The sequence below is a fragment of the Balaenoptera ricei genome, chromosome 18 (assembly GCF_028023285.1).
Source record: "Balaenoptera ricei isolate mBalRic1 chromosome 18, mBalRic1.hap2, whole genome shotgun sequence".
In the NCBI taxonomy this organism is placed as follows: domain Eukaryota; kingdom Metazoa; phylum Chordata; class Mammalia; order Artiodactyla; family Balaenopteridae; genus Balaenoptera; species Balaenoptera ricei.
This window is the reverse complement of record NC_082656.1, coordinates 3,819,743-3,845,477: the sequence shown is the minus strand read 5'-3', so window position 1 is coordinate 3,845,477 and position 25,735 is coordinate 3,819,743. Positions and strand designations below refer to the sequence as shown.

Sequence of the window (25,735 nt, the reverse complement as noted above, 5' to 3'; positions counted from 1 at the left end):
GGAGGTGGAGCTCCCAAAGCCGCAGAGGACCAGCTTGCAGCAAGCTCCTCCACGTTTCAGATGCAGCCCCATATTTCACCTTGAAGGAGGAAACAGCCATTCTTACTGTGTTCGTGTGATTAGGTTAACACATTCTTCAAAAGACTGAACAGTGGAGGAATACGAGGGAACTCTAGCCAACGAGCAGGCATTGAATCCCAGCACACTGTGACCCAGAGACAGGAGGAAACAGTCTGTGCTCTCCGCGATGTCTAGATTTTCTGGATGGTCAAGCAGCATCAACGGTCTAGATATGCACCCCAGGGATCAGGAGGTCGGCTATTTTCCTTCACTTCTGGGCTGTCACTGTGGAGTGGACATTTCTTTCAGCCTCAGGCTGCTGGGACAGGCACTACTAAGGATGTCAGGAGCCTCTGCTGAAACGTACGGTCCAGAGAGGAACGGGCTGGATGTGGCCGAACTGCCAGAGGCTTTGTGCTGCTGACCGCAGCGGAACTGCCGCCCAAACCCAGGGCTCATGCTCCAGGCACTTCACCTGACAGCAGTGGTCCTGGACAGCCCTGGACACAGCCCCGGAGGGCAGCGGTTGTGAATCCCTGACTCCCCCTGACCTTAAACAGCTGATGAGAGAGGGTTCCAGCACCTTCTGGAAGAGGGGAGATCAGGATAGGAATTGCAGAGAACGGATGCTATGAGCACAGCCATCCTTGGGCACGGGACATGCAGGAGATGCAGAGTTGAGGGAAAGAGATTATTATTATAAAATCACTGAGACCCATCTATCAGGAATGACATCTCACCTGGACAACAGAAAGCCCAGCCTGCCCCACAGCTGGAAAGGAAACCCAAACCGCAGGACAGGGCCTCGTAACTGCACAAGATCGAGGCAACAGAGAAACCCAAATACACTGGTGGTTTCTCCTCCATGCGGCTTCCAAAGGGGTGGCAGAGGTCTAGGGCTGGACTGAAGGTCAAGCGCCAGCCAGGCCTTCATGCCCAGCGGACCCTGTCGACAAGACGGGACGGCGGGTCGACCACACCACTGACCTGTGCGATGGCGTAATCCGAGTTGTTGGTGGCCTGCATGCCCTCGTTGCCACTGATGCCCACACCCACGTGGGCCGTCTGGATCATCCCGACGTCATTGGCACCGTCCCCGATGGCCAGGGTGATGGCCTTCACCCGCTTCTTCACCACCTCCACTATCTCCGACTTCTGCAGAGGGGACACTCTGGAGGAGAAGAGAGAGGAGTTATGACTCCATGCGTCTTTCCAGAGGAAACAGCTGTAATCTACATTTCGCTGCATTAAAAGGGCAGTTATTGGACAATTTCCAAATTCAATACAGACGTTTTAGGCTCATGTGCAAAGAAGCTTTCAGAAAACAGTAGCTTGTGGCTTTCAAGTATTTGCCAACTTCACAGATGAAATACACAACTCAAACTAACTTAAAGGACAGCCCGTTGGTAATCACGCCGCTCAGCGGGAGTCGTACGTGCAAACTCCTCCTGGGCACGTGTGCCCTCCCGAATGAGCAAGGCAGCGAAGCTGGTTACAGAGGTCTTAGGATATGTCTTCCCGATAAATCAGAAAACTAGCACAGACCCCAGTTTGGCTTTGCCGTCCACCATACATAACCCAGGACTGTCAAGGGAATTTTCTATAAAACCTGCTTTCAGAGAAGGGAACGAAAATTGGCAGGGCTTGAGAAGTGCAGAAAGAGAACTAGTGTGTGAGAGGAAAGAAGAAAGACTCCTCCATCCCTACCCCAGAGATAGAGGCAGCGTTTGAAGGGCAGTCAAGGCAGAGGGTCGAAGAAGAGGAGCCCCAGGGCAGCAGGTCTATAAAAACTGAACTGCGCACAAGCACAGCCCCAAAGGAGAAGGTAAAGTAGCCAGTACCTAAGAGGGGTTGTTTCCACAGAGAATCAACGAAGCTGGGCTATTTTCCATAAGCCCCCCTGGGAAGAAGAGCCAGTATAAATCTACGGCATCCAAAGCACAGCAATGTTAATTATGAGGAAGTGTTTGTTCAGGGTATAAGACCAGATAATAAAACAACATGATAAAACCACTAGTACATCAGGACTGACCTATTCTACATTTTAAATTGGTAAGCTGATATTTGATCTGTGAAATTTACAGGTAAATCCCTAAATCACTCAAACTCACACACACACACACACACACACACACACACACACACACACACACACACACACAGCAAAAGACCATTCTGAGCTTCCCGGAGAGAGACCTCCGCACCTATGTGTGGACTGCACTTACAAGCTAGAAGGGACCCTCAAAGACTCTCTCAGTAGCATTTTCATATGGCCTCCAACCCACAGAAATACCTGTTTCCAACAGAAAACTTCAATTTTACCAACCCTGGAAGGAAATGCGTTTGGTGAGACAGCAAGCTGAACTCGCAGACAGGTATTCTGGAAGCCTTTGCTCAGTTACAAAGAAATGAGGACGAGCAAGTTGGAAAAACAGAATCTAAGTGTCAAAAGGGCTGTAGGAACCATGTCGTGTGACCTACTCTCTCTTGCATCATTTCCACAGGTATTTTCAGTGACGGGTTGGAACTTACTGCCTCCTTGGGGAAGTTGCAACCACTGAAAATTATTACTGCTTTTTTGTTGTTGATAAGCACAGTTAAAAGTCCTAATCGTGTCCTTCGGGTTAGAGCAGAACAAATGTAACTCCTCTTCCAGATACTAACAAGGCTGAAGTATGACGACACCGATCACCTCTTTCCTCCTAAAGCCCGGTTTCTGTTGGCTCAGTCGGGTCCTCCATCCGTCATTTAACAGGCAAGCTGCAGAACTTAAAAAGAGCTTCCAAGGAGGGTCTTCTAGACAGCTGAGAGCAGAACAGAACAGACCACCATCTCCCTGGTAGCAGATGACAGACCTACTTTAATGTAGCCTGAAAGGAAATTACTGGAAGCTTTCACTGTTTATCCCTGAGCTTCTAGTCCACTACGTGAAAGCAATTAAACAATTTTAACATACAGGGGTGTAAGCTCTGTCTGTCCCCTCCAAGTGCATGCGACTGCTACCTGGATCCAAGGGCTCATCTCTACATTCCTCTTTCTCATTAAATTTCTAATTGGCAGACGCAGCCGGTAATTCTCATTTGCTACACAAATGTGATTTCTCGTCCCATCGTTGAACTCGATAGAAGCAGAGATCAAACGTGGTACAGAGAAAACAGCTGAGGATTCAAATTTAAATGGCTGGGCATGACCTTTTCCTGGGCCCCCTACTAATGATTTAAACAGGGAAATCATTCTACGAGTCCTTGTCTTTCATCAATGAAATGGGGAAAAATGATAACCACCCGCGCCTCATGGTTGTGATGTATTTATGTGAAGCCATATGTTAACTAGCAGGTGTGAAACAAATGTTGTCTCCTACCTCACCCAAAAATCTCAGTTATTGGAAAAAATAAACGGACACACCTGAGAAGTGCACGCCATCTGACCCATGATTCCCAGACGGTGTGTGTGCGCCCTGGGGGTACTGAAGGGGTAATTACCAATGTCCAAGGGAAGCACAGCATCTGTCAGGCGGTACAAAACACCAGCTGGAAAGAGCTCACAGTTTCAGCACTAGCTCACACTACATTCCTCTTTATGATCTATCTTTGCGAAGCTGAGTGTTCATGGTTGCCGGGATACAAAGCAAATGTCCCAGGAAAGGTCACTGTGGAACAGGAAGTGAGGGGGGCAGCATCTACTCTCAGGTCAAGGTTTGAGAAGCTGAAGAGTGCCCTACAGGTGCCCCCCCCACCTTTCCATCGGAAATGGTTACGGTCGCTTAAGGATGAAAGAAATTAAGTATGATCTCTCTGCATTTCTGTGCATTCTTGTTTCAAATGTCTGCTCAGTGGTTAGGACAGAATCCTTCTTCAACTGTTTGACTTTACCTACCCAATAGTTAGAAACTGTTCCGTTTCCTTCTGGCCTAGGGGCTTTACAAAGCAATGAAGAAGACACCAGGGTACCGTGAACGCAGGGACTCCGGGGATCTCTGCGTTCATCATGTCTCTCCGTGATGACATCAGTCACTCTTCAAGGACAACTATCCGCTCCTTGAAGTACTGGGTTGGCCAAAAAGTTCATTCAGTTTTAAGTAAAAATAGAAGACATTTTTCCCTTTCACCAACTTTACTGAACAACAGATTCCTTAACCGAACGAACTTTCTGGCCAACCCAATAGAACTTCCCCTAACAGTGCCATCATTCCATCTTGATCTCTTCTTCTGCTTCCACAAAGACGTCACGAGGGAGTGTGAACAGACCTTTCAACAGCACTGGACGGGCCTGAGGCTGCAGCTCCTTGAGAGCCTATGTGCCACCCAGGTGACCAAGCAAGGTGACCAGGTGTGGTCTGGAGAGAAGGGAGCCCAGGGGCAGACACTCAGCCATGCGAATATGGTGTTTTGGGAGGTTGAAGGGCAGAGGTGGTGGACCAGGGAAGGTGCTGAGAAAATCCGAGGTTGCAGCTGTCGCTTTTCTTTTTGGGGTGTTAGCAGTAAGCCAACCAACGTGAGACAGTAGCAAGTCCAACACGCTCACTGCGCTTGCCTCTCTGAGATCCGTATCTCAGGTAGGTCCAGTGAAGTCCTAATTCTGATGGCTTAAAGTAAAATCGATGCAAATCCAAAAGCTGCCTTTTCCCAAAAAGCAAAGAGTAAAGAGAAACCCTGACTGGGGTATATAAACCAAGTCATATCCCAGTGTTTTGGAAGCATGAAGTTCTCATCCACGATTTACTGCGCCCTCAGCTGTAATGCCTTGAGAAAACATAATTCTAACACACATGAGGGGTTCAAAACAGATGTCAAACAGCTAATTTTTACAGAACTGAATAGGCTTCACTACGCTGAAGCCATACGTAGTATTTTAGTAGACCGAGTTACCAGGAAGCACTAAGAGCTCTCTTTAAATCTTCATTTGTGACCTGGAATCACAAGCCACACTGAAGTAAGTAGCCCCAGCATATAATACATTCAGCCCATATAATAAGAATTCCAGACCATATCTGAGCCAAGCTAGGTGCTGGGTCACTTGTATAACCTATTTTGGTGCATTATGAATAAAAATATCAACTCAAAGATCTTCAATCGGGCTTCCCTGGTGGCACAGTGGTTGAGAATCTGCCTGCCAATGCAGGGGACACGGGTTCAAGCCCTGGTCTGGGAAGATCCCACATGCCGCGGAGCAACTAGGCCCATGAGCCACAACTACTGAGCCTGCGCGTCTGGAGCCTGTGCTCCGCAACAAGAGAGGCCGCGATAGTGAGAGGCCCGCGCACCGCGATGAAGAGTGGCCCCCGCTTGCCGCAACTAGAGAAAGCCCTTGCACAGAAACGAAGACCCAACACAGCCAAAAATAAATAAATAAATAAATAAATAAATTTAAAAAAATCTTCAATCAACTGGAGAGGTATTCTACCCACTTTTTTTGGTGAACACAACAGATTTTAAAATATAAAACAAATTTTCCTTTTGATTGAAAAATATCCAGTATCCTGGAGTCCCTCATTTTATGAGACACATATTCCTGAAATTTTAAAACTCACTTTTAAAAGTTATTTCAAATATAACCGTTCAGTAAAACCTTTGGTAACTTTTATAAGATTAGTATCCATGCACTAATTTATTTGATCTACAAAAGCCCTGGTCTCAGAGTGAGTTTTTAAAATTCGGATTTGCAATATCACCAGAGTTTCTAAATTTTGATATTTGCAAAATCAAGCTTAACCAAATCCCTTCCCTTCTCAGAGCTCAGCTGCCCCATTTGTCAAAAAGGGGCTAGATCTCCATGACTGATTTGTAAACTGAGCTCAGATGAACCAGGGGTGTTACAAGGCTCTCCACCCAGGGGCACCCAAGAGAACTTCGACCAGGGCCGCAACACTTACCAATCAACCAGACGCACTACACACGTCCACTAACTCGACTTCCAAACCTCTTTATTCCATGTGGACAGTCCTCATGACTGAAATGGACGTCTGAAGACCACTGCCCGAGATCACTGAGTCTCAATATTTAAGTGACCGTCAGAACCACCTAGAAAGCTTGTAAAAGTACAGATTCTGATCGGGAAGTCTGGGGTGGGACCCAGGAATGCGCATTTTGACAAGTTCCTGGTGACCTGGATGCTACTGTCCGTAGACCACACTGAAGCAGCCAGCGCCGTTCTGGACAGGATTAACACGTTCTCTCTTGCTCAGCGTTTTAGTTAGCTAAGTTTATATTTCCATAGCACAAGAGTCATGTAACATTTTCATAGAATAACAAAATTAATTAGCAGAAACAGTGAATTTCATCCTCTTTTTTTTCAAGCTTGACATATGTAGGTGGTTCTTTGCTTTTAAACCCAAACGAGTAAGTACAGATTTTGGTTGGAATTTCCTTTAAAATAGCTTCCTGTCCGAGTGCCTCACATATGTGGGTGAGACGGAAAAATACTAACCAAAATAAGGTACACAAGACTTCCTAGGTTTTTTTTTTTTTTAATGATGCAGATACCAACATACATGATTTCATTTGTGAAAGTTTCTATTTTTCCATTAACTTAAAGATACTATCCCATGAAAGAGATTTTTCTTTGATTAAAAAACCACTGAAAAAAGCATTACACCTCATTTCTTATAAGCAGTCAGTTATCCTGAATGTTTTAAGAATTGTAGCACCTTAAAAATTTCATATAGTTTAAAAAAATTTAATATCATATAGAGTTTGTAATATACAAACACCTAACATATGAGTCTAAAATCTAAAAATAACTGAACGATCATATACCTGCTTAATAAATGTTTCCATGGCTGCCTTACTAACACCCCTCTGACCGCTGTGTTCTTTCTCTAGATATATTTGGTGTACTTACGTAGGGCCAGTGGTCCAGGCTTCTTGGACAGTTACCCTCTTCTCGAATGTCCTACATCTGTGCTCTGACCCAAGATGTGTAAGGCTGTCACACTTAACCACGTGTCCCAGTTTGCGGTGCATTTCACCATAGCCTGAAGCTCCAAAAGGCAAGCTTGGGATGGGCCCTGGAGCCCAGCAGCAAAGGTGGAACTCAGGGGAGACGGGTAGCAGGAGGATGGGGGCGTGTCTAGTGGAACCCAACTGGAGCCTGTGGGCTGGCTTATTTGTGGGTACAAAGAAGTGAAATTTAAACTCAATCACTCAATGGTTCTAGAGGAGACCGAAGTGCTCCCTCATCATAAAAACTTACAAGTAAAGAATACAGTGCCTGACCAAGAGGCAGCCTCACAAATGGGGGCTCGTGCAGAACATACTCTAAACGCAGCATGAAAACTTGCAGAGAAAAATGCCGTCCACGAGGTGAAGGCTTTGAGAAAGTGGCACCCCACCCGAGGGTTCTTTCAGGGATGAGGGTTTCTAGCCGCGGCGGCTTCAGCAGTGAAGGGTTCTGTCCTAGCCCAGCATTTCCTCTGAAGACTAAGGTGCTATGAAGACCCTCCAATCCTTTGGGGTTTCTCTCGATACTTAAAAATTTCAAGACCACATCTGAAATCGAGTGAAATAATGCCATTTTCAGCAACCTGGATATACCTAGAGATGATCATGTTAGGTGAAGGAAATCAGACAAAGAAAGACAAATGTCATATATCACGTATATGTGGAATCTTAAAAAAATGATACAGATGAACTTATGTGCAAAACAGAAACAGACTCACAGACTTAGAGAACAAACTTATGGTTACCAAAGGGGGAAGGTAGGGGGGAGGGATAAATCAGGAGTTTGGTATTAACATATACACACTAATATAATCAACAAGGACATACTGTGTAGCACAGGGAACTCTGCTCAATATTCTGTAATAACCTAAATGGGAAAAGAATCCGAAAAAGAATAGATATATGTATGTGAATCACTTTGCTGTACACCTGAAACTAACACAACATTGTAAATCAACTATACTCCAATATAAAAGCTAAAAAAAACTTTCAAAACCACATCTGATTGGTAATATAAAAGGTGGGGTTTCCTACAAAATGCCATAGGACTAAAGTTACTATTCCTTCTCTAACCTCATTGGCTGCCTCATAAAAGAGCAGAAAGGATGACAGACCACATGGGGGGGGGCCACCAATGTTTTAAGGACTGATCCCCAAATTTTCTAACAGGTGTATTTATTTCTATGAACTCTATATTTTCAGTATAATTGGCCACATCCATTCTGTGGGGTGTGTTTGTTCATCTCTTAGATTTACCTTTCCTTCCTTCACATCCTGCCCGCCCCTCACCCCAACCTCACTGCTAATCCACGATTCATACAGTGGACTTTCAATCAATGGGAACTAACTACCACAATCATGATTCTAAGACTAATTACATCTCTAACTGTTAACTATGAACAAGAGGAAAAAAATATAGTTCTACTCACACAAAAATGTTAACTTCCATGTTAAGTAACAGACCTAGAAACATGGTGAATGAAAGCATTCCAAAAACGACCAGATGCCTCTGTAAGATCTAAACTTACCACCCTCGGAAGCAGATAAAAACATCCCACTTTTCCCGTGGTCTAGGAACGGACACTGTGTGCAAACTTCCTGACCAAACAAGCAAATGGTCTTGATTCTGTTTTCTACTAATATCCTTGGAAACATTATAAGCTTATTACAGGCTTTTTGCGACAGCTCTTAATGACATATGGCTGGCAACGCTCTCTGGCATTGGGCTCTCCTGGGAAAGGCCAGCACGTAAGCTTGCTCTCTTTCCCCGGCCTCTCTCAATCATGATGCTTTGACTATTATAAGCCAACAGTGAGTCCCCAAGTATCATCTTGCATAAGCACTTTGAAGGCGTAGCAGACACCGGCTTACCCAGTCTTTACAGATGGTCTTGGGAATGCCGGGTGGCACAAATCCTCCAAAGTCTTTCTATTTAAGCACCTCACCGTGTATTTGCTCTTTGCACAAGGATTAAGTCTGAAATCACGCTCTATCGCAATCTCGAATACCTCAGTACCTTTGCCCTGTTAATAACTATTCAACTCAGTGGTTAGTAGAGTAAGCACTGAACTTGCTGATTGAATGAAATGATGGCCTGTATCTCATTATTGGTGATAAATATCTGCATGAAATAACGATGAACCCTGATGTGATTCAGCCAACCCTACTGAAATACAGGCCAACATGCCACTGGATTTGCTGAGAAACGAATCTAAGGGCCCAGATATACCAATGGCATTACTTATTTTGGTATGGCTGAAATGTACAAGTTCTGATAACATTTCCAGTATTTTGCCAGTTTCAGCCATCGGGCGGCCTCCCTTTGATCACACTGAAGGTTGAGTGCATACGACGGGCGCAATATGACGATTCTGACTGCGCCGGGTGGGGCAGGACTCAGGCAGATGCCCTGTCATCTTGCTTTATATCCTAGTGGAGCAATTCTGTGGTCATTTTAGGAACTTAATACATATATGTGGGCATATATTAAATTCAAACTGCAGAAAGCTGAAAATTTCCATGGCGTCCTATAAGTGCAAAGATGATTTTCAACATGGTCTAACTATTCATTTTTCAAAAATATTAAGGGTAAATGATTCCACACTCCAGAAAAGACTCTTTAGGTACAACTCAACTTTCAAAAGCAGAAGTTGAGTTCATCTTCAAGCTCTATCAAAAAGGGGGAGGAGAAGAAGGAGGAAGGGGGAGGGAGGGGGAGAAAGGGGAAGGGGAAGAAAGGGGGAGGGGGAGAAGGGGAACAAGAAGGGAGGGGGAAGAAGGGTGGAAGCAAAAGAGACCTTGAGAGGCTTTTAAAAAATACCATTTATATAAATTTGCAACTATAACAACATATTAACCTTTACTACTAATAATACCCTTGTTGTTTAAAAGGTTCATTTACCTCATTCAATGTTTAATATTTAAGAATCACATAAAGTTTGAAGGGGTCCCTGATATCTCAGGGCTGTACACACACATGCACTGCACAAAATACAGTCCTGATTCTCCTACGTTTGGACCTTGAAAAACAAACTCGCTCGTGCACTTTCACTGGGATGAATCACCCGGCGTTTAAGGATGAAAAATTTTAAGACCAGATCTTCTGGTCATCTGAAGTCATCCCAATACAGCCTCTACATCTTGATTCCAAACTCTAAAAATTTCCTCAACAAACAGGAATTTCAAAGGGAAGGATGGTACCAACTGAGATGAAGCAATCTATTTATCACTGACCTCAACGACTACCTGCCTGGTGACGCCCCCCCCCCCCCCCCCCGCCCGTCCTCCCCAGCCTCAGGGGTGCAGACCAACCATCTAACGCTGCGAGTGGAGAGGGAACTTGATCCTCCTTATTAAGTTAACAAAAACCCTTATAACCTGATCCTGCGCCACGGCCGTAAATGCTTCGGGGCACCTCAAGCTTTCAGAGGGCTCTCGGTAAAGGGAGGACACACCCCGTCTGCTGAAGATCAGCTTACTCTGCAATTGAGAAAGGGACCCCTTTGAAATCAGGATACCCTGCTTGGGGGTTCAGAATTTATCATCCGTACTTGCGTCCGTGACAATTTTATCATGTGTCCGGGAAACAGAGCAATTCAAGGGGCGCTCAGACAGGAGGCTGGCTTCTGAAAACCTAACATCTCCATTAAATGGTGTCGAATCCATTAAGATCTGGGCAACCGCATTTTATAAAAACTTTACTAGGTTGTATGTTGTGAATTACACACAGTTTTATATTCACCGACGTCGACTGGTTATAGACTCTGTTTCTTCCTGTACTAGGCTCAAAAGAACGGCGCGGTCGAGGAAGGCTGGGATTTCAATAAAAGATATTGGATCTTCCTGTTCCCAGGAGGCAACAGGGATCAGAATAACACATTTAAATACCTTAATGTTTTTAGCACAAAAAGCATGAATTCGATACTCCGCTTCCTTGAAATGCTTTATTAAGGCCCCCAAGACCCTCTCAGGAGTGTCTGCCTTCCTTGAAGTTAACATACATTTACTGTTCCCCAGTGTAAATTTCACTACTGTTTCAAAACAGCATGCCTGGCCTCTGCTGCGGGGCAGGTGGGTACCGGAAACAGAGCCCAGAGGAAAGCCGAGAAGCGCTTGAGCTCTGATGTTCTGGAGCAAGCTTGCGGCTCCATCAGGACCAGGCATCACGAGCTGATGCAACGCTGAAAATGAATGACGAGCAAGGTGCTTAAGAGAATTATCTTAATTACACCTGCCCTTCACCAGTCACCGGTGCCTGGCACAAAGGCCACCTGGTTACCAATCCAACAAGCAGGCCAAGCTGTAACTACCTGCACTCTGAAAAAGGGGTCAGCCTGCCCACTGCCGACCTTCACCCCAGTCCTAATCCAAACAGCCAGGAGCCCTGAGAGCCCCGGGGATGGCGGTAGCCAGTCTACGTTCTGACATCCAGGGACTTAGTGCACAGATTAATGCCTCTCTCTTTTCCATTCCTTTATTTTTTTATTTTGAAGTGGGATTTGTTGGGTGGGAATGGAGGTAAATTAAACAAAGCTCTTTCTTCCGAATAGCATGACCCTTCTCAAAGCTAAAGCCTATACTACATAAAAGCCACTAATGCTTGGTGTCAATAGCAGGAAAGGAAAATGCTTTTCTTCTTCATTACCACCCATGTAAGACTGTTAAAATCAAGAGGTACATTTGTCCCAACCCATAGAACATACAACACCAAGAGTGCACCCTACCATCAACAATGGGTTCTGAGTGGTTATGACGTGTCCGTGTAGAGTCATTGGTTGTGACAAAGGTACCGCTCTGGCGGGGGATGGATGTTGATAGTGGGGGAAGCCATGCATGTGAGGGGCAGGGGCATAGGGGAATCTCTGTCCCTTTCCTTCAGTTTTGCTTTGAACTTGAAACTGTTCTAAAGCATAAAGGGACTGGGTGAATAAAAGAAAGAAACAGCAGCATTCTACCACTCTCCAGGCAGAGCACGAAAATGACTGATGGTTCTGGACATCTGCTAAAGTCCTGGACAGTGGCAGAGAGAGATGGCCAGCCATCAAGCACCCGTGGCAGCAGGTCCTGGGCTGGTGGGCACACCGGCATACTGACCACCCACATGCGGGTCTGTGTAAAGAGAGGACACGAACCCCAATACACCGTGCACCCCCAGAAGAAATGAACTATAACAGCCAATTATAACAGCAGCCCGCTGAGTCTACCACAGGCTTAATCTGTAACTTGGTCTTCTAACTGATCAAGGCCATTGTAATAGTGCTTCTTTGGATAAAGTCTGGTCTGAAACGCAGTCAGCTGTGTACTTCTGTCTCCATGACTGGGCCCTGAGCTACCCGGTGTTAGGGACTTGCTTTACTCAACTTCAAATCCCGTTGCACCAAACACAACAGTCAACAAACATTTGTTTGTTACATTACCCATTTCTTAAATGATTTTTTTGGGACTTCAAACATAGGTCCCAGGACTTCCCTGGCGGCACAGTGGTTAAGAATCCACCTGCCAATGCAGGGGACACAAGTTCAATCCCTGGTCCGGGAAGATCCCACATACCACAGAGCAAATAAGCCTGTGCACCACAACTACTGAGCCCGCATGCCACAACTACTGAAGCCCACGCGCTGAGAGCCCGTGCTCCGCCACAAGAGAAGCCACCGCAATGAGAAGCCCGCGCGCAGCAACGAAGACCCAACGCAGCCAAAAATAAATGAATAAATGAATAAACAAACACATAAATAAATAATTTTTTAAAAAACACAGGTCTCTTTCTCCTCCTTCTTAATTATAATGAACAGTTTTCATTTCATGTTCAAGGACACACTTATCATACTAAGTGAATAATGATCATCTTGCAGTTTGGTTAAAGAAAGTGCAAGATTAAGAGTATTCATTTGCCTGTTCAGAGAAGCCCAAATCACAACCTTTGATTCCACCCGGTACGTTTCAGAGGAAATGAATTCAGGGAACAGCCACGTGTATGGGGTTACCACATTTTGTAACCTCTTGTACCACTGCCTAAATAGCAAGGCTGCTGCTTACGGGCTGGTAAGCGGGGTCGATGCCACCAGCACCTGCTACATCCACCTCGTCGGGTGGGACCACGTCGCCTTCAGGGCAGAGCGCCTGATGCTGAGCTTGGAAAGGGGACCAAGGCAGAGCTCACCAGATACCTGACCAAGGGGTTAGGGCTGGTACCCGATGCAGGGGGGGTGGTTAGAGTGAAGAAAGTTCCAGATGAGAAACCTGAGATGTAGAGGGGGTTGCTCCTAGAGAGGGGCTCCCAGCTTTACGCAGACGGCTCTGAGTCCTCGGCCCACAACAGGGAAGGAACCTTATGATTCCACCCAACTCGCAGCCCAAAATGGGACTCGTCGACCAAACTGGGCCCCCAATCAAGGGAATGTGACAGAGGGGGCGGCTAGAGCAGTCTCACAGCAAGCAAAGTCACAGCAAACACCTGCTCTCTCCCCTTCATTTTCACACACACACACACACACACACACACAGTGTCTCATTAAACTGAATTGGTATATACTACAGATAGACTCTAAAGACAGCGATACCTTCGGTGTCGTAATTTTTTTTTTTCAAGCAATGTAACAAAAACCCAGCAATGTTACTTTGTCCTCTGGTTCTCAGTTTCCTGCTTGTACTTTGGTGGGTTAGTGGGGTGATAGATAAAGGGTATGGGGTTTCTTTTTGAGGTGATGAAAATGTTCTAAAATTGACTGTGGTGATGGTTGCGTATCTGTGAATATACTAAAAACCATTAATTGTACACTTTAAAGAGGTGAACTGTACGGTATATCAAATTATATCTTGTATAAAGCTGTTTCTTTAAAATAAAAAAAAAAGAAATTCTCACATATTGAGGTCTGGGGAAGTCATTCTGGCTTACATGAGTTAACCTGAATTTGATGCTAACTAAAACAGCCTTTGGGGTCTATCAAACATACACTGTACGTCTGCTTTAATAATTAAAGAGAAGCACACATTGACCAAAAGTAAAGAATGTCCATGTTCAAAATAAAGATTAAATGCCCCTCCTCCTGGGATGCCAGCGCTGGTCCTCCTTTGATGATAAGCCTCCCTTCCCTGGTGCCAAGGCCATGCTGACTCGCTGTGTATGTGCTGGTCTGTTTTTTGAAACCTTGAAGAAATGTCTCCCTGACTTGTTGAACGTTCTTTGTTCTGACAAGATGTAAAACTGTGCTGAAAACCCTGTTTCTCCAGAGAAGTTTCTCAGAGAAATCTGGGAAGCTGGCTTCTGGGCTATAGTCCTCAGTTTGGGTCAACAACAACTCTTTTCTATTCTTATTCTTGATTGTTCATTGATTATTTTCCTCAACGGAAGCCTCTGTGGTCCTGTGGTTGCTAAGAAAATTCCACCCTTCCTTGGACAGGCACCCCCCCCCCCATCCCCTGGACTCTGTGTTCTCTTCCCTATAAGTTTCCAGGGTTCCCATGATTAAAGCCGTGGGGAAGGGAGCTCCAGCGGTGACCACGTGTGAATGAATGAACAAGCTGCATTCCGTGGGGAACACGTCACGTGAGAGGAATCAAATGACAGGGCCAAAATGGGGTCCTGGCCTCTGCTCATCCAGATGGACAATCTCCCTGGTTCTGTTTCTCTTCCTCCGTGGGAAACAGTGAAGATTTCCAACGCACCTTACACTCTAAAATCCATACTTTTAAGTTGAAAGCAAAAATATGAGACTCCAATAACAATAAAAAGAATAACAACAGTATAGGAGCAGCAAGTGCTGATTTAGGAGGTACGATTTACTCATCAGTAACCTTCCCTACACTGACGATTCATGTCACCCTCACCGCAACGCTGAGAAACCGGCACCAGTATCCTGACCATCTCAGGGGTGACGAGGCCAGGCTCAGGAAGATCAACATGTGTGCAGGGTCACAAAGCTAACGAGTGGCTGAGACAGGACTGGACACAGCTGTCTACCTCCAGGGCCTGCCCACTCACCACCCTGCCCCACTCTTGGCTACTTGGACACACACGGCTGGAATTCTCACTTCGTTCTGCTGAGCCATCAGGCCGGGCCAGGGTCTCCACCCCCAACCTTGAGGACCCAACAGTGTTACTCTGTCCCCTGGTTCTCAGTGTCCTGCCTGTAATTTGGGGGTGTCACCACTGCCATCGGCCTCACAAGACAGCCATGAAGACTGGATAAATGCTAATGGTGGACAAGCATTCCGAAAGGTAGGAGAAAAAGCCCGTATCTTAGTGTCTACCTGACTCTTGGACTCACCGCCAAGCACCAGGAACGCCTCTCTCCACTGCGGATGCCCCCACAAGCTCTGCGCCAGTCCTGGCTGGGAACATCCTCTGTGAGCTCCTGGCTTCAGTGCCTCTCAGGGTCTTCAGGATGGAGATGGGATGAGAGTCAGAAGAAAATTTTGGCTGATATGTCCTTGTTTGAATTTATCAGCCCTTCGCTTAAAGTCCTGTGTTGGATTGTTTCCGTGTATAATTTAGTAGAGGGTTTCTTTCTGTACCAACCCATTAAATGGTATAATAATTTATGCTAATTTTCATACCTACTGAATACGAATGTAAGTGAACACCAACAAGATTTCCAGTTCTTGGACTTCCCTGGTGGTGTGGTAGCTAAGAATCTGCCTGCCAACACAGGGAACATGGGTTCAAGCCCTGGTCCAGGAAGATCCCACATGCCGCGGAGCAACTAATAAGCCCGTGCACCACAACTACTGAGCCTGCGCTCTAGAGCCCATGAGCCACAACTACTGAGCCCACGTGCCACAACTACTGAGCCTGCACGCCACAACTACTGTAGCCCGCACCTAGAGCCCGTGCTCCACAACAAGAGAAGCCACTGCAATGAGAAGCCCGCACACCGCAAAAAAGAGTAGCCCCTGTTCACCACAACTAGAGAAAGCCCGCGCACAGCAACAAAGACCCAATGTAGCCATAAATAAATAAATAAATAAATTAAATTTTATTTATTTATTTAGTTAGTTAGTTAGTTATTTTTAAAAAAAAGATTTCCAGTTCTTGCAGGGTGAAGACTAGGCCTTCCCTTTTTAAATTGTCCACACATCCAACAAAGTGTTCAGCCGACAAGGGCTGCAGCTCATTTACCCACGTGACTCAGGCAGCAGAAGCAACGGAAGCGGCTCCGGTGTGTGTTGGGGGGGGGAGGGTAGGTACGCGGCAGAGGGCAAGTGAGGAGTGAACCACCTTGTCACTGCCAGCACCCCTCGCTCAGTAGCTCTGTCCCTGGGGACATGGGGAGCTAAGCGGGGGAGGCCTGAGTCTGAAGACGGAGCTATAATAACATCAGCGTTTCTTGAATGATTAGAACTGGGCAGTTAGCCCACTCCGTCCTCACGCCCTAAAACAATGCCAACTGTTCGCCAGAGTAAGTTACAAACACGACAACGTGCCGCCACCACAAGCACCACCTCCTCCTCAAGCGACGTCTCACACAGAAGTGTGATTCTCTTCACGCACACCCCGACCCCAAAGCGTTCTTCCTCTTGCTCTCAGCTCCGGCAGCAGGACAGAGTAGCAAACCATGACCCCGCTGGGATGCAAGGAATGCAAGTGGAAGTCTACGCTTTCTAAAGAAAATGGATAGAAACTGATAGAAGAAAAACGTCAGACACGCCCAACTATGTAAAACACCACCAATGAACAAGTCAAAAAGAGAACTACCCCCTCCCGCAGATGACTGTTCTCAGTTAACCTACAAACCTAATAAAATGTGCAATTATTCTCTTATATCAGAGAGAATCTGCGATTAGAGTAAAAAATAATAGAATCTGAAAAGCACTTCATCTCTGAGATGATTAAAATTACAGAAAGAAATTAAATTAAAATTTGAATTTGTTCTTTATATTTGATCCAAACAATTTTAAGAGCTAAGGCCTCTTGCCTCTATCACATCAGACAATTCTCCAGGGTGTGCTTTTACTCATTTGGGGCTCGTTTGAGCTACAAACCTCTATGTAGAGTTCTTCTAAAATTGAAGGCATTAATTTTCAGCCAAAGGAAAAAATTTTTCAGCCTTATTGAAAAGATGGTTTGGTTTCCAAGAAGCTAGCTGTAGCCTATTAAGTCATATTAGCAAAAGCACCCCCCCTCCCCCCCCCCCAAAAAAAACAAACCAATCGCATTTCTCCGTTGGAAATGTTTAAAAGCTGGAGTTTGCCTAAGAAGCAAACAGAGACCACTGCTTCCTGGAAAGATGATGGTCTGATGGGTCTGGGCCGTCAGCACGGGGATAAGTCTGCTCTGTCTGACTTGCTCACGGATGTCCTAAGCAGAGGCCTGGGCCAGTTAGTTTAATGAGACACACTTTGTTGGTTTTCTTTCTACAGTTTGGGACTTTTTAATCAGCATGTTATGAAGTTCAGGTCATTAGTAGAACAAAGAAAAATACATGCAACAATCCAGCCAACTGGTCAACCAATATAAATGCATCGGGCAATCAAGCTGGATGTGTAGAGATAGCTCCCCCGCTGCCTAGGTCCTGCAGGGGTAAGGCGGGGCCGTCAATCCCCACTGAGTCAAATGTACCTGCAGGGCACCCAATGGCTCTTGGAAGAAGTCACACAGACACGGTGTTAATGCAAGGGGAGCGATTTCCTTCCAAGTCCTTGAGTGAATGAAGGAGAGAAAAATATACACGAATGTTGGCTTAATACACCTTAATGATAATTGGGAAATAGCCATTTTCTATTTCTTCCAGATGCACGTTACCCAAAGAAATAGACTCTTCCTGAATTCTGGGGGGTACATTTTGACGCAGGTGCGGTACCTCTTTTTCGTGCACACCTGCTCACCAAGCTCAGGGGAAAAGGAGACCCTTCACAGGCAGGAAGACCTTTCACTTCAGAACATCACCCCGGGCCCCTGATGGGGCTGCGAGTTCTCAGACATCACATCCCTAAGAGACAAACTGGGAAATGACATCACAGACATGGGGAGGCCGACTCTCGCTCTGCAATCCCCCCCTCGAAGGCAGCACCAGGGTCGCTGTTTCCCAACATAACGCCATTGTTCACCACACTATCTGGCACGTGGTCCACACTCACGATATTTGTGGACAGACTTACAGCACTAGAATGAGAGCCTCCAGACCCACAGTTGCACATCGCTCTGGTCTGCGAGAAAGGCAGAGTATTGTGTTCATTAAGGGAAGGGGACACGACAAACACACACACACACACACACACACACACACACACACACACACACACAGAGTGTCTGGCCAGCATTCACGTGATTCAGCTCTGAGCTGGTGCTGAAGGACCTGGAGATGACCCCCAACGTGTGTGGGGGTCAGGTGTGGGTGGGGCAGCTATAGGACCACACCTGGGAGAATCAACCGGCTCGTGGGCTCCCATGAGCATCCCCCGGGCTGTCTGTAACGTCACCTCCCAGCTTCACCTGCGTGTTTTGCTCACACAGCGTTCTGACATGTGCTGTGACCTGTCCTGCCAGCATGTCTCTGCTCAGTGGTGCCCAGCGCACTACTGCACAAACCTGGTCTGTCCCTTCTCTTGGCAAATGAGCTTCAGGCCCAGCTTGGTGAAGAGTTCCAGGGGAGGGTCCAAAGACCCCACGGTGAGCCAGACCCCATCCCTGTCCCCCAGACGCTACACTCCAGTACGAGAGATAAGAGCTGTCTATATGTCACCCCAGCCAGGGGGACAGTGAAGACGGCCAGGACATCACAGCTCAGCCAAGGACCCAGCAGAGGGTGGCGAGCGTAGAGCAGGAGGACGTTTAGGAAGCAATCACAGCAGCTCTTCTCCGAGCTCGTCCTGAAGGGATGCGCGGAGACAGCGGCCAAACCGCCAAGAAGTCTTCAGGTGGAGGGAGCATTTTGAGCAGAATTTGGCAAAAACTAAGCAGACTAAAAGCACATGATGACGATGTGTGGGCCCACGAGCAGCACCCTAATATACTACCAACGAGGCTGATGTAACCGGATAGAACTTCTGAACAAAACAGGCAACTCAACTCCAGGAACTTTTGCTAAGAAAGCAAACGGACAGCAGGCAGGTCACAGTGTCAGCACAGCCCCGAGAGCACCGCTCGCAAGTACGGCGCCCGTGTTTTTCTTAAAAACAAAAGCTGATTAACAATCTTTTCAGGTCTCACTTAATTCCACACTCCCTTAATGACCACCTCTGGCTCAGATCATGGCCATCTGAGTTATATTACACTACAGGATATTTATCAGAGATGCATCCGAACCTTCCAAATACAAAGCACAGGAACAAGAGAACAACATGAGGATGTTTCTTTGCACTCTACCTCCATCCCTTTCATCATGGGCACGATTTCTTACCCATAGTCTCAGGCTCGCTAAACATCTGTGGATGAGACTGACTTCACAATAAACCACGGGTGTAGGAGGTTGACTTAGTTACCTTCAAATAACCACAGAGAAGGTTGCAGGAGAATCAGGAACCCCACCAAATAAATCAGATTCACGCCGAGAGCTCAACTTCACCACGAAGATGTGCATCTGTCCCCTGCAGACAGCGGTGCTGGCTGAGCTCACGGGCACCGTTTTGTCAGTGCCCCAGAGCCTCTGTTGGTTTTCTAATCCACTGGGATGCAGTCAGAAAACTCACTTCACTTTTAGACTCTGGACCAACAGAACGACACATTCTCAGGCTTGAAAAATGGATATGTTGTTACTATATCGCTTTCCTGAACTAGCAACACAATTCCCCAAGGGATTTCTATTTTTTTTTCCCCAAGGAACTCTTTCAAAATAGAAATTTTATAGACATGAGTAGGAGCTCTTTACATGCAACTAATTATTTTTTAAAGTAAACTTGGATATAAATGATCAGAAACTAAGGAGACACTATTACAGTTATCTGAAGTTAATTCATTCTTCTCAAAAATGACCAGAACCTCTTGCTTTAATGTCCTTTCCATTTTTAAAGAAAATCTGAACAAACACAATGGGTTTTGTCCACCCTGCAGCCCTGCTCTGAACATCAGGCCAGTCTGCCCAGTGCACCTTTTCTTAAACCCCACACCTCTCCCCCCTCCAGGAACAAGCCCCAGCTCAGCAGCTCACCATTCAAGAGGCTTCCTGATCAGCTTCAGAGCTGATGTGTGTGTCTGGTACCCTGAGAGCGGTGATGGATTCATGGGTGTTTGCATGTGTTCGAGCTCATCAAATCGTACACATTACATACGTGCAGCTTTTGTCTATCAATTTATACCTCAACAAACGTTAAAAATATGCAATAGTCATGGACTCTGCAGAGGGCATCATGTTTTATACCTCTAATTGTGTTTTCCTGTGTATACCTCGCTTCATTTTCTCTTTTGTTTGACTCTCTTCTGCATTTGGGCTGCAAATTAATATTTCGAACACAGAATCTTCCCTGCCTTTCTCTGAACTCGGACCACTGTATTAAATTACAGTAAATCCCTTTTCTAAAACAAACAAACAAAAAAAACGAGGTTTCCTGACCATCCCCTGCATAAGGCTGTTTCCTCCAGACACTGCCTCTTTCTCTGAGAACATCAGCATCCAGAACTACACGCTGTCCACACCCCCCCTACCCACCCGCCCACCCACATTCCTGTGCCCGCTTCTTCTCCCGACAAAATCTCCTCCCGCAATTCCCCAGTTTCCTGTTTCCCCTCAGCTAACTTCTATCCATTGGGAAGACCAGATGCAAGGTCACCTCCTCCTTGGGAGAGGTCTGCCCCAATGCTTCTCCATCTCCGGTCTACCCACCAGCCTAGCCCAGCCGCCCTCTGCTACCCTCCTGCTGTCTGTCCCCTGGTAAATAGGCTCAATCAGAATCCTCACCCCGTCACCCTGAAGTGACCATTTATGTGTCTGTCGTCTAGTTCTTACAGGCAAAGATGATTTTCTTTTGTATCCTCAGCACCTAGTATAACGCTTGGCACAAAAATGTGCCAATGATAATAAAAGTGTCAACTTTTATCCACTGGAAGGATAAAAACCCCTCAGGACCCAGAATTTGATGTTAATAAAAACGATCCCTATAAATTCTCTCTCAAATGGTGTTATAACTTCACTGTCTTTTAAGAACAAACATTGATTACTCTACCTATGTGAGCTTTCAAACCTCCTAAAAATCTCGGCATAGAACCAAACCGGGTTCCTGTATTTTGACCTCCATGTCTTATGTTTCAATTGAGGTATGGTGTACAATGTTGTGTTAGTTTCAAGTATACAGCAAAGTGATTCAGTTATACATATATATACATGTTCTTTTTCAGATTCTTTTCCATTACAGGTTATTACAAGATACTGAATATAGCTCCCTGTGTTCTACAGTAGGTCTAAGGAAATGCCCATGGTATGTACATTTGGGAATGATGATGGGGCTGGCTCTTCACAAATACTAAAAACGTTAAAAGAGAAAGAGGAGAAGAGACATTCTGAAAATGCTATAACCCAAACCAGAAATCACTGCTAATACAAACAGGCTCCTTCCCAAATGTAAGCGGGTCACAAGTCATGGGTCACCTCAAAGCAGCGGCAGCCATACTGTTTACTCTCCTTTGGGGGCTTAAAAGCATCTTAGCTGACGAAGAGGCTCTGAAGCAGAAACATCTAAACCCACACTTATGCCCAACACAGCAGTAACTTCTTTTGATTAATTTACCAGGACTGAAAGCACAAGAAGATCAAACCACGCTTTTTACTAAACAATTAAACAAGCAGCCACTGCCTCTAGCTTGGTGTATGTCAGGATGAAAGCGGGATGGGGTCGCATGACAAAGCAACAGATAGCTTACACTGATTAATGCTTATAGGACTCTTTCCCCCTTAAATGTCATAACAGTTCACTCAAGGGTCCAACCAAAGAGTTTATATAACATTTAAAAAAGAGAAAAAAGTTCCAAAAGCTTAAGAAAATTCAGATGTATAGTGCGGAGAAAAGTCAGGTCAGTTTCAAAGATCCTTCGAAACGGGTTGGCAGGAGGCTGGCCAGTTTGTTGAAAAATCTTCAACATGAAACAGCATGGGGGGAAATCTCATTGTCTCCTTTCCTCAAAAAGTAACTGTACTACTATGAGTGAAAGTTTCTCACACCATTTAGCCCATTTACAAATGTACAATACTAGCTACGTGTCCTGCTTTGAAAACATAGAGCTATGACAAATAGAGTACACGTGGATCTCTACCTAATGTTTTCTTCTTTGAACCAGCAAACTGGAATTTAAACCAAACTGACTCCCAAATCACGATGAACTACAAATATGTTAGTAATGAACCCTCGGATTTTCTCAATGATCAGCTGAATCAATTTTTTAAAAACCCAACGAACCTTTTGTAATGAAACAAAAGTCATTTATATACTTGTGGGAAAATATCTGGATACAGCCAGCTAAAAATGTCAGCTTACCGGAAAGTCAAAATTGGCTAACTTTATATCCCCGGGGAACATGTCTTAGGTAATTCAATATTATTTTTAAATTTATTGCTGTGTCTTTGGGGCTACTCACTGCTACTCCTTCCTAACCCGTAAAATGAAGATGATGAGACATGCCTCGTAGGATTCTAAGATGAACTGCAACTGCGTACACGGAGCATGTGTCTTTAAACTCTACCACAGAACACGCCTCACTGCAAGCTCTGCACTGGTCCCACCAGATCATCCGCAGAGCGGTCCCTCTACCTGGGAAATATGCCGCATGGCCAACTCTCCTCCTTGCTGGAACCTCACCCCCCCGTTTCACACTGATCCCATGTATCCTAAGGGCTCCTTCCCAAGCAGCCTTAAGGGCAGCGTTTGTTCTGCAGAGGTTCCCTAGTGTGCGAAAGACATCACGATGCCCTTTACTACTTCTGCCAAAAACTTAAAATCGAATCCCTTAAACCCTTATGTGGAAAGACCACAAAAACTGGGGAATGCAGAAAACTGACTGTTCTACTGACCTGCCCACAATCCTGTCCCTCTTGTGAAGATATATGAGCCCAAAGAGTATGGACGCATAAGCATGTTTTCCTGCTTAAGCTGGTTCTAGCAGGCTCAAATCCTTTATTACTACTAATGGAGAAAAGAAATGGGTTATAGATGAGACGGACGTGGGTTTCTATTGACTCCTATTTCCGATTTCGCCCATGTATACAGAAAACCAAAAATTGCTCTTCCAAAGCTTTTTACCCTCCTTTGTTAAAAAACAAAAATAACTGAAAAACTCTTGGGTGAGATCAGGAAACACAAGGAAGAAGGGTCTCATTTTACAGAGGAAGTGGAGGAATGTGAAGGAATGTGAACATGATCCCCAACAGACCCTGGGATTCCCCCAAAATGAACTAAACACCTCCGATCTAAGACGCTCCGGTCGCAGGCACATTTTGAAAGCCCAGACGGAAGAGCTAGAGGTGACACCACCATGTTTAAAACAGAAAATTAAGAAATACCTACAAATTATTCCACAGTGATTTGCGCTCTGGTTGTAAAAATCGGCTTTTACTCTGACCTGTTTATACAGTTCAGACTTAAATGCAATTCTCTCTAAACATTCTGAGCTGGGACTGTCAGGTTTTAGTTACTGAGGAAATGCTCTGCTGTTTATTGTTATTGCTGTTGAGGCATAAAGAGTGTCCGTCTAGGGCAGAGAATGTTCTGGTCAAGTTTCCTTTCGGTACTTTATCCTCAGATCTCCAACGAATGAGCAGGGAACACAGTAGACTCAACCTGGGTTCATTTCTTTCTAACTCTAATGTAATTTCACAAACACCTGAGCACCTATGATATACGAAGTCATCTTAAGTATTTATTCTCAGATCTCCAACGAATGAGCAGGGAACACAGTAGACTCAACCTGGGTTCATTTCTTTCTAACTCTAACGTAATTTCACAAACACCTGAGCACCTATGATATACGAAGTCATCTTAAGTATTTATTCTCAGATCTCCAACGAATGAGCAGGGAACATAGTAGACTCAACCTGGGTTCATTTCTTTCTAACTCTAACGTAATTTCACAAACATCTGAGCACCTATGATATACGAAGTCATCTTAAGTATTTTCCTAAAAAAAGAAACCATTATGTGTACAAAAAGGACTGTGTTGAAGTCCTTCCAAGTTCAAGTTCAAATTCAAATTCTTGTGACAGCTTTACTTTAAGGAACTTAACCTGCCTGTGTGCAAGCATCACTCTTCTCGTTGCCCAAGTTCAGTAACCGGGGAGATGCCCACACGGTGTCCCCTACCCTGCCTGAAGTCCATGTCCGCTGCGGAGCGCACTGACAGCCAGAGAGCTCTGAATCAGTCTTCCCTGTTACCCCTGGAGTTTTGTTTCTTTTTAGGTTTTTGGACTTGAATTGGTTTTATCATTAGTTCATTAAGAATGTCAGTGAGCACACCAATTTCAGCCTGGAAACATGATGAATATGAATGACATTATCTGGATTTTAAAGTCTTTCCTGAAAAGCATTATTTCAACGGCAGCAGTCTCTTGGGTACGGAATGACATTGTTACAATGTCACCACAGAAGAATGAGAACTCAGCCCCAAAAGGTACCCAGGGTGCGGTGAAAACATCAGAGGGCAAAGACGTGGGCAGGGGGAACACGGTTCTCACCCCATGCTCGGCAATTCTGTCCAATCCAGGGAGACCTATCCTTACAATACTATTTCTCTCCGGCTACAATACCATTTTAGGCACCAAAAAAATATTGCATTCCTAGGAAACTGAACTAGAGGATGAAACTCAGGTGTTTTTTGTTTGCTTAAGAACAATTTTATTTTTGAAAAGAATAAGCCATAAAAGCTCTCCTAGCATTAGAAATGGATACTGGCACTTATTTCATTCATGCAATATTCATTTCATTCTTTAAATATTACCCTATTACCCCATCCAAGTATCAACTCTATCCTGCCTGAATTCATAGTCTTCTACGTGTAAACTCTCCAGCACACCCCAGTCACCAGGAAAACTCCACACTCAGTCACAGGTGGATACAGTCCAGAGCATCAATGGACTTAAACCAAGCAAATCAAACAGTCTAAGTCCTCACGAGATAGTCCTGAAAATGATACCAAATCAAATGCAAGCACCTCATATAGGTTACTGGGAACAAGACAGACTTTTATAGTCTGTCTATACCTTTCTATAGAAAGGTGAGTTAATAGTATAATTGACTTGACTTTAAATTCTAGGCCAGCTCCCGTCACTGGCACACGACTCCTGTTGACATCAATCGGCTTGCAGCATAACGCACAGGGCTTGTCATTAGCCTCAGGAAAACAAGGAGCAAGGTGAATTATACACCATCCACACTCCCATCTCATCTTGAAAATTCCAAAGCCAAATCAGAACAGGTGGTTCCTGACCTAACACCCTCCTCCTTTCTCCTCCCGACCACTGAACACAACCATAAAGTCACTACGGTTTTCTCAAAAAGGTGTTAATTTCCCTCCCCCCACCCCAGCTTTATTGAGATATAATTGATATATAACATTAAGGCATATAAACATGCTGATTTGGTACACTGATATATTGTAAAATGATTCACTTAGCTCACACCTGCATCACATCACATCATTACCATTTCTTTTTTGTGGAGAGAACGTTTAAGATCTACTCTCAGCAACCTTCAAGTGTATAAACAGCAGTATTAGCTGTAATCACTATGCTGTGCATTAGGTCCCCAGAACTTATTCACCTTACAAGTCCAAGTTTGTATTCTCTGACCGACATCTCCCCTTGCCCCTGCTCCCCAGCCCC

General features: G+C 45.2%; 1 protein-coding gene across 1 annotated transcript in view; it reads right to left on the bottom strand.

Annotated features, from left to right (window-relative positions):
- Positions 1-25,735, bottom strand: part of LOC132352710 (phospholipid-transporting ATPase IB) — a 441,016-nt gene that overhangs the window by 206,103 nt on the left and 209,178 nt on the right. The window contains exon 27 of the mRNA XM_059903398.1: positions 1,048-1,231. Coding sequence (XP_059759381.1) covers positions 1,048-1,231 — 184 coding nt within the window. The remainder of the gene's footprint in view (positions 1-1,047; positions 1,232-25,735) is intronic.